At 48.9% G+C, this 9,104-nt stretch overlaps 4 protein-coding genes across 4 annotated transcripts; 2 read left to right on the top strand and 2 right to left on the bottom strand.

The window, feature by feature from the left end:
• Window positions 1-829: 829 nt before the first annotated feature.
• On the top strand, window positions 830-2,294 carry MCYG_06597 (NADPH cytochrome P450; the record flags this gene model as incomplete). Its single annotated transcript, XM_002844587.1, has 2 exons — window positions 830-938; window positions 997-2,294. 2 exons carry the CDS (start codon window positions 830-832, stop codon window positions 2,292-2,294), a joined length of 1,407 nt encoding a protein of 468 aa, XP_002844633.1.
• A 646-nt stretch (window positions 2,295-2,940) lies between these two features.
• Window positions 2,941-3,765, bottom strand: MCYG_06598 (uncharacterized protein; the record flags this gene model as incomplete). The annotated part of the gene is made up of 2 exons (XM_002844588.1): window positions 2,941-3,408; window positions 3,505-3,765. The coding sequence occupies 2 exons, from the start codon at window positions 3,763-3,765 to the stop codon at window positions 2,941-2,943; spliced, it is 729 nt and encodes a 242-aa protein (XP_002844634.1).
• A 1,700-nt stretch (window positions 3,766-5,465) lies between these two features.
• MCYG_06599 (conserved hypothetical protein) lies at window positions 5,466-7,286 on the top strand (the record flags this gene model as incomplete). The annotated part of the gene is made up of 4 exons (XM_002844589.1): window positions 5,466-5,598; window positions 5,683-6,054; window positions 6,112-6,299; window positions 6,417-7,286. The coding sequence occupies 4 exons, from the start codon at window positions 5,466-5,468 to the stop codon at window positions 7,284-7,286; spliced, it is 1,563 nt and encodes a 520-aa protein (XP_002844635.1).
• Window positions 7,287-7,657: 371 nt separating this feature from the next.
• On the bottom strand, window positions 7,658-8,649 carry MCYG_06600 (exo-beta-1,3-glucanase Exg0; the record flags this gene model as incomplete). The annotated part of the gene is made up of 2 exons (XM_002844590.1): window positions 7,658-8,033; window positions 8,102-8,649. The coding sequence occupies 2 exons, from the start codon at window positions 8,647-8,649 to the stop codon at window positions 7,658-7,660; spliced, it is 924 nt and encodes a 307-aa protein (XP_002844636.1).
• Window positions 8,650-9,104: the final 455 nt, after the last annotated feature.

Raw genomic sequence — 9,104 nt, forward strand, 5'->3', positions numbered from 1 at the left:
GCTTGTTCATTTCTTCCTTGCAGCAGTCAAGCCTTTGATATTTAATTGCCAATATGGTGACACTTAACAGGCAATGAACTGGATTATTGCTGCAGACTCTCTACCAGTGACCCTGTAGTCAGACCTGGTTGGAGATGATAACACAGTCTCTCCGTGATGAATCAATTCTTGATGTCAACGCGATGATATATATATCCCCAAATCACCGCAAATAGGCCAAGCCTTCGAAAGAGAGAGAGCCCTTGGAGTACCTCTTCGTGAAATATACCGTGATTAACACCAAGTCTTGACTGACTTTCAGTCTTCTCTGAAGGACATTCAGAATTCTCTCTGCTGGAAGACTTTTCTCTCACTGTCTTCGCAGATGGATGGAGCAATAGAAACATCCTCGACGGATTGTGTACGTGAAGCTCGAAGAGGAATGGCTTCTTTTTCCAGCGTGAGCTTCATCGTTAGATGGCTGAGCCAGATCAGGGGCTTCGCTGGTATAGATCCGGCTTGGTAAACGCCAGCTTTCAGTAGGCTGGTTGGCTCAAAGTGACCTATCTGGTCCAGATCACAAGTCATTTGATATCAAACATCTCTCGGTGGCACACAGACTAGGCGTAAATGTCAGTCACTGCGATTGGTGGACTGAGCTGTTACTCGAAATGGCCTATCTACTACTAGTGGTTGACTGTTTTTTGAGGCCTGCACCCCATGCCGTCTCATGCATGGGATGAGGGTGTTAGAGGGGTCAACGGCAGCAGGTATGGATGATGAATCTACATAAGGAAGACTGTTCGTTGTGCTCCCAGAGGAAGCGCAGGATATAACATCCAACAACACCATGGTTGCCTCTATACCACATCCCCCTGGCCTCCCTTTCTTGGGGAACGTCTTCGATTTCGACCCAAATGACACCTGGGGCTCGTTCAAAAAGCTTGCAGACAAATACGGTATGCCAGCGAAGTTTGTCAAGTCTCCTCGCTTGAAGTTCCTGCTAATATATGATAGGTCCTATCTTCAAGATCAAGGCTCTCGGCAAGCAACTTGTCATAGTTGGAAATGTCGAGCTTGCCGCAGAGGTATGTGATGAGAAACGGTTCCGCAAGAACATTCAAGCACCAATGTTCCAGGTTATGCGCCAGGCAGTCCATGATGCTCTATTTACTGCCTACGACCATGAACCCAGCTGGGGAATAGCACACCGGATCATGGTGCCTTTTGTTTCCCCGTCAAGCGACGACGTGCGGTTGAAGGAACTACAGGAGATGGCATCAGAGCTTGTTACACGATGGACATCAGGTTCTGATCAACCCCAGCGTGTGTATATAACGGAAGATATGAAACGGTTAACTACCCAATCGGCAATGTATATCTTCTTCAATCAACGCCACAATGTACTCGGCGGCGAGGGACCACCCATTATCGAACTATTGGAACATGCCTCCTGGGAAATGGTTAAGCGGCCCAACAGGCCAAAGTTCCTTACCTGGCTCCTCTACAGGGACGTCTACGAGAAACAGATTAGAGACTTTCGCGGGATGGCATCCGATTTCATTGCTGCTAAAAGGGCGGAAAACCCTCCTAAGCAAGACATGCTCCATGCCCTCCTGTCAGCTAAAGACCCCGAGACAGGCGAAACTGTCGACGAGGAGAGGGTCATCGATGAAATAATCACCATGGTAGTTACGTCGACTACTACTGCTGGCCTCATAACATTCTCTTTGTTCTTTTTAATGAAACACCCTGAAGTTATGGCCAAGGTTCGGCAGGAGATCGACACTGTTTTCGGTTCTAATCCTCAGATCACGGCGCAGAGCTTATCAAGGCTGCATTATCTAGATGCGGTTCTACGAGAGACGTTACGGCTCTCTGCTTCCGCACCAGGCTTCCTCGTCGAGCCCATCCCTTCAGATCACCCAGGTGACGTTATGCTTGCAGGAGGAGAGTATCGGGTACCAAAGGATCAATCAATTCTGGTCCTACTCGGCGCTGTAAACCGCGATCCTGAAGTGTTTGAAGACCCAGAAACATTCAAGCCAGAACGTATGCTAGAAGAGTCCTTTGAGAAACTACCACCTGGTGCTAAAAAGTGGTTTGGAAACGGCAAGCGATACTGCTTCGGCAAGAGATTTGCTCTGCAGTTGACTATGGTTGTTTTGATTGAGGTGCTGAGGAAATTTGACCTGCAGATGGCAGACCCAGACTATCAGCTAAAGGTCACTGGAAAGGAAATTGTTGCTTTCCTTCAATCTCCAGCACGGCTCTTCGCCATAGCCAACCCTAGGAAGGAGTCTTCTCATAGCTAAGCGAGCCTATACAGGTATACAATACATGTCCATTTCTATTGTCTTATCCTAATGTGGAATATATGCTATGTTTATGGTCAACCCGAAAATTTTCAAAATGATAATGCAGGAATAAAAGACAGTCTGGCAGAGATATTTCCACGGAGATATAGAGTATGGTGTTGTATATTCGCTGCCGTAGATCGTTACACCTAGACCATAGCTAAATACTCTATACATAGTACGGAGTAGCAAGGGTTGGGCGGTTATACTGCTGATCACCGTGCCTTGCATGGGGGTGGCGTCACAGCCCCTTGACCTAATATATCCTTATTATAAAAATGACCAAAAAAAAATCTCGTGTTGATGCAGATATCAATCGTTGTACGAAGAGCTGAATAATGCATAGATCGACCAAATAACCGTCCTTGGGGAAGTTGCACCACCCATAAATCAAACAAGTCACACCCTTTAGTAAAGAAAAAAAAAATAAAATAAAAAAAGGAAAAACCGTAGAGAAAACACGTTATTAACATACAGACATGTGGCTCGCAATGCACGAGAAAAAAATGAAAAGGGAGGAGGGGAAAGAAAGGGATGGCCAATTCGGAACTGGTCTCAAAGTGACATTCTTCCTGTCGACGGAGAGATGACAGACGCCGTTGGATCATGGAACCGTCATCTCCCTTCGGCCGTAGTCGTCCTCGTCGCTGTATTTGATTTCGGGAATCGCCTTTCCATCTATGATGAAGAAAGCCATCGATGGCCTTCGGCGTGGTCTTGATCGTTTGAGGTGAATCCACTGCATAAAATCAAAGAATGCAATGGTGACAAGGAGCAGAATGACTACGCCTGTTATTATTATCCCAGGAGTTAGGAATTCAACCCGGCCAGAACTCCCAGCTGTGCTAATACCGGATTCTTTGACTAAGCGAAGCCACCCCGGGCTGCTGCCAGCGTACCCGTTGAGCTCGTCCGGGAGAAAATCGTAGTCGCGGGAGTTGGCAATGACGCCAGATGCGTCGGGAGAGTAACCGGATGTTTGTGAAGGTGATACTGATGGCGAGTCGTCCTTTACATCCTGATGGAGGGCTTCGGTATCAGTATTTTGTAATTGACTGTCGGTCCTCATGACCTAAAAAATATCATGGTCAGCCAACTCTCGAACTATCTTCTCATACTGTGTATGTTTGAAAGTGGACTGAAGAGGGATAAGGCGGAAAATACCCACCGTTTGGTCGTCGTTCTGTGCCTCTTGGGCAGCTAACTCTTCTCTGGCGATGGATACTAGATTACGTATCCCATCCCCAGTATGCATGGGCTGGCTTAAAACCTTCTTCAACACAGAAGCAGCTTCATAATCAGCCAAAGAACGACCTGGTTGGTAGTCTCTTAGATGGCCAGTATCGTGAGATGGGTGTAGGGGCTGTCCGTTGCAGGAGATAACAAAGAGCAGTAAGGCCGAAGCCACCAGCCCTCTAAGCGAATGCATGTCCCTTCGTCCGCCCTGAATGGCCAAAAAACACAAAAAAGCAAGCTTAGGGCCCTCTCGGTTCGAGCACCCGGCCAAATGTTATATATATAAGAAAGGTATCCAGGAGTGGACTAAAGGGGGCAGCAGAAGCGAACTTGGTGAACCCGAGCAGACATGTGAGGTATGCGAACGAGCCCTTCACCCTCCCGGTATCACAAAGCAGAAGCACAGCAAACTTGGTTGCACAGAAATTCTCGATGCAGTGAGAAATCCTCTCATCGCTTTGAGTCGAACGGGAGGCGCCGCGGTATTTATTTATTTTTCATTTATTTGGAGTGTGGTTGCATTTTTCGCGCATGGAAAGACATCGCAGCTCCAGGATAATCCAAAAAAAAAAAAAAACCAACCTAACTCCAACTCGGACGCCGCCCCCAGGAATTTAGAGACAGGAATGGAGCCGACCACCGTCAAGGCTAAATTGTGTATAACAGTAGTATGTATGTTTCAAGATCCTTGTCTCAAGTTGAGAAGCTTTTTTTTCTTTTGGGCAAATGGTGTCTTGCGTGGCCTCCAGGCTGTGGTCCAACCAGATCGTAGTAACTAGACGCTATCAAAGAGAATTGAAAACTTCTCTCGAAGCCACAGCGGGATTTGCTTGCGTCACGGCTTTGAGTCAAGCTTTTTTGAAAGGATCCCAGCAAGACAGTTGGCTACGCGCCCAAGGAACCAGTGACCAGCCCGCTTCATTTGAGTCTCGAAGACGGGATCAAGAAAGGGGCTCGATTATAAAGAGCGCGTAGATCCTTTATAACATATCCAGGGAGCAAGCCCATTCTTTTTTTCGACTGTTAATATATCTGAATTCGTTGGCAAGGTCGGACCAACAAGTCAATTGCAGTAATATGATAAACGTGTGCCTTGTCGTTACTTCGTGTAGCCAGTCATATCACTGACGTACGTAGTATATAAGTTGCCCCTGAATAATGCTGACGAAAAGGATTGCATTGTTGGAAATGGCCAGGGATAGAATGTCGTGTCATCGATCGAATGTGAGCAAGATCTAAATCTGCCACGCCCTCATATCCACCTCTTGCGACTCCAGCTGAGGCTCAAACAAGTTCGAACAAGGACGCAGACTTCAAGTGGTGCTGTCTCGGCCTCTACACCTCAGGTTAAGGGCTTCCTATATTATCGTTTTGTGGGAGTAAATATGGCCTGATCCCATCGTTTGAATAAGACATTCTCGCTTGGGGAAGCTGTCCTTGGCAGTAAGCGTAAAACTCCACGCTAGAGGCTCTCCTTTGCGGAGGGATTGCAGGGATACAGCCGTTGACCGGGGAGGTTTGGTGACGGAGCAAGGGGAGAGGGGAACGTTCATGATGGATATAATAATCGCGAAGCCGTTGACTGAGCAGCTTATTCATGTTGTTGCATGAGTTCCTTTCACTTTTCACGTATATAATCAGACTGAACCTTGGTGAATGTTCCGGCTCTTGGACGTTATATTGCTTTTTGAAGCCTATTCAAATCGGCATAATCCACCGTTCGAGGGGACGTTTGAGCTTTCTGTGATAATATCAAATAATCAGCCTGCAGCATCCTCTAGCAGCCAAGCTGTCTCTGATAACTAGATATTGCGGTCGTTCCCGTCTGATAGTTAGCTGGTTCCTGTCATGTAAATGGTAATATTCATGGCCGGTTGAAAAATAGTCAAAACGATGTCTGAACCGCAACCTCAGCCCAAGCCGCGCACAAGAAAGGTCACTACTCGTTCGCGTAATGGATGCTGGACCTGTCGAGCCCGGCGCAAGAAGTGCGATGAGAAACGGCCGTTCTGCACTCCCTGTGAGCGTAAGTCGTTGCAGTGCAGCGGATATGGACCTCGTCTGAAATGGGGGAACGGGGTGGCCTCACGAGGATATCTGATGGGCTCAGCTATCCCGGTGCATCCCAAGGATGTGCCTGGCGGGAAGAACGAGCAGTCTGCGTCCTCTTCTGCAGCTCAACCGGCTCGTATATCGACTGGAAACGCTGGTGGAGTGAAGCAGAAGAGTCCCAGGGGCAGCCCAACGGCCAATATAGGGTCGCTCTCGGAGTGCATGGGAGTCTTGAACTTCTCTGTGCCTCCAACGCAGACGAGGACGAGTTCTCCTTCGCCAAAGGTCAAGTCAGAGAAGTCTACTGCTGCTGCTGCTGCTGCCGCTGCATCTTCTTCTCCAGTTGAAAGGTCTCCGTCCGTGGCTACGTCAAACTCGCTGGTGACGGCTATACCGCTCAGCCCCTTTGACGAGGAGATATTTGAAGAATGTTCGTCCATCTACTATGTATACATGCTGATCTTGCTGCACTAACTTGCTGAACCAGTTAAAGAATGGGGATCCCAGTATCTGGCAGAGGCCGGACAGTCTCCCTTTGGAGATATTCTTGCATTCTGCTCCGAGTCCAGGTCGTTGATAGCGAACTGCCTCATGTTTCAACTGACCTTGCATCCCGAGCATGAAGATAAATTCGAAGAATACTATGCAAAGTCGCTCAGGCTCTTCCGTGAGGACGTATGTGATACCAAATGCGCAATGAAAGATGCCACTCTCATCGCTGGAATCTTACTATGTTCTATTGGAGTACGTCCCCCCCTTACTTCAGAAGAAACATATATCTAACGTCTTAAGATGAATCGTTGCATGAAATGGACCATTCATCTTAATGGCCTTTATTCGATAATTCGATATCGCAACACACTCTCTGCTCCAAGCCATATCAGCTCCGAGATTCTAGACAGCATCGGCTTCTTCGACCTTCCCACGCATGTTCTAGGCCGAGCAACGAAGCCCTTGAATATATGGAGAGACTACTGTCGTGGTAAAAGCGGGATAGAGCCGAACAGCAATATACCATTCAGCTTAATAGATCTTCTCTCCCTGGTTGGCCAGACAGGGGTTGAGATGCAGTTGTGGACATGGCAGTGGAACGATGGCGGTAACGAGAGCTCTGGCCGAAACGCACACCCACCTAGCCTGTTGACCCGACTGGCATGGGACGCCACTCGTTTGGCGGGAATTATCTCCTCGAGGGAATATAAATTGCTCAACCACGTTGAGATTACGGACCTTTCTGCCTCGGACCCATATAAGTCACCACAAAGTGAAAATGATGGCTGTCCGCCTACGCCGTTCCTCGTTGAGGCAATACTATCTAACCTTACTACGATTCTCACCACAGACTCCTCACAGCAACCGCAGCAGCCCTATAGCCAGGATAGGCAGCACCAGCAACCGTCACAGGAGGCGTGCGAGGTGCTTAATCTCTTACTTTACCCTGCCTTTGTGGCGGGGAACCAACCTACCCTGCTCACGCCGCAGCATAAACAACGTATCGAAGTGTTTTGGCAAGAGTTGTTTCCGGACATGGGTGCTGACGGGCCGGGAACACCACATATCCAGGTACCGTTGGACATTCTGAGAGATCTATGGAGGGATGCGAGGGGCAGGACTGCAGATATGATCGCCAAAGAGCGTGGGGTAGAGATTGGGCTGTTCTAAGTGGATACTTTATGACATTGGTATGATGCGAATGTTAATGATACGGCTGATTTAATGATAATGACTATTTAGAAGTATTCAATTGTCGTCCGCCAAGGTATTTCATATACATATAATATTTGATTTGAGGTCAACTCTCGTGTAGGCTATCAAGAACCTGGCAGAGAGGAGCAGACATAGAATGAGAAACAAGACATAGCAACTGAATAGGGAATATAGCTATGTTAAAACATATAAACCGTAGTCAAGAAAAGAATCTAGAAGGACGAAATGAGCCTTCAAAATACAGATAACAATTTCTGGTTTTGCATTTGTTTTTGTTTTTATTGTATATTTTCTGCATGTCTAGAAGATGAAGAAGACGTTTCACCCTAAAGCGTTCCTTGGTGGAAGAGAGCCACGGTAGAGCAGAAGTTACTCCTATTCTCCTTCTGAGGAACCAGCCCCTTGCCTCCGGAAGTGATCATGTTGGTGCTAGCTTTGGTACTAACACCGTACAGATAAGTTTGAGAGCAAAGCACTTCGATCATGTTGAGCTGGCAGGATTCAGTCCTGAGGCAGTCTTGGGCGTAGTTCTCGAAGAAGCTGTAGAGACCGCCTCCGAAGAGGAAGACGTCAGTGGAATTTAGAATGCGGAGACCCCACGCTTTCTTGCAGGCGGCAGTTGTGCAGTCGCCAAAGGTTGGGTCGTTGTATTTGGAGTCCGGAGCAAAGGGGACAAGGGCATCTGGGTTAGATTGGTAGTATCTATAACATTTATTAGCTATGCATGCACAAATTTTGTTATTGATAGATAAAGCAAAGAAGGTACGTACGGAGTCTCAGTCTGGATCAAAGCCATGTAGACGTTCTTTGCGTTCTGAATCTGGTAGTTGTATAGAGTGTTGTGCTCCGAGGCGGTGCCGTACATCCAGACGGCGCCGGAGCTCTCGATCAAGGCACCTCGTCCATTGTAGATGTTGATCTGGCCATGGTCAGAGAGGTCGAGTTCGTGATCCGACACCCACAACCAGGTGTTCTCGAGGTAGGCAGAGGCCGTCTTGGTGATGTGCAGGAGCATGAAGGCGCCAAAGCACTTTGGATCGGGGGTAGTCTTGGAGTTGGGCGTCTTGGCGCAGGTGTTGCTCTGCAGCTCCGTTCCGGCGAAACCGCCGACTCTGAAGTGAACATCCCACATACCGACGGAGCCCTGGGTCTGTTCAGCGACGTTCCACTCCACGAGGATGCAGCCGGGTGCAGGGCCCTTGGTGGTGACGATGATGTCGGACATCTCGACGGTTCCCTTGTCACCTGGCTGGCCAACCTGGAGCATGGGGATGGGGTTCTTCATGTCGGAGAAGGCTTTGCCGGTGGCCATCAACATGGGCCAGATTTCTCCAGTGATCTTGATGTTCTTGGGCACTTTGATGGTGGAGGTGATGAGGTAGGCTCCGTGGTCGAAGTAGACGACCTGGTCGGCGGTGGCCTTGTCGAGGACAGCCTGGATGGCCTTGGTGTCGTCCGTCTTGCCGTCTCCCTTGGCTCCGGCGCTCTTGACGCTGATGAACTGGCTGACGGGGACATTCTCGTACTGTGGCTTTGCGCGCTCAAAGACCTTACCGGAACTGTCGAGCAGGATGGCTGGCTTGCTGGGCTGGGGTAGGGCGGACTGGACGCGGGCCTTGGTGACGGCAGCGCCTGGGCAGCTGGCAGGTCCGGCTGGTGGAGTGGAGGGAGTAGGAGTCGATGGGATGGAGGCAGAGGTACCGGATGGAGCTCCTCCCGTTGGTACTCTGGTTGGAACGTTGCTAGGTTCACTGGAGGGCACTCTGGTTGGTT

Source organism: Microsporum canis, genomic scaffold (assembly GCF_000151145.1).
Source record: "Microsporum canis CBS 113480 supercont1.6 genomic scaffold, whole genome shotgun sequence".
In the NCBI taxonomy this organism is placed as follows: Eukaryota; Fungi; Ascomycota; class Eurotiomycetes; order Onygenales; family Arthrodermataceae; genus Microsporum; species Microsporum canis.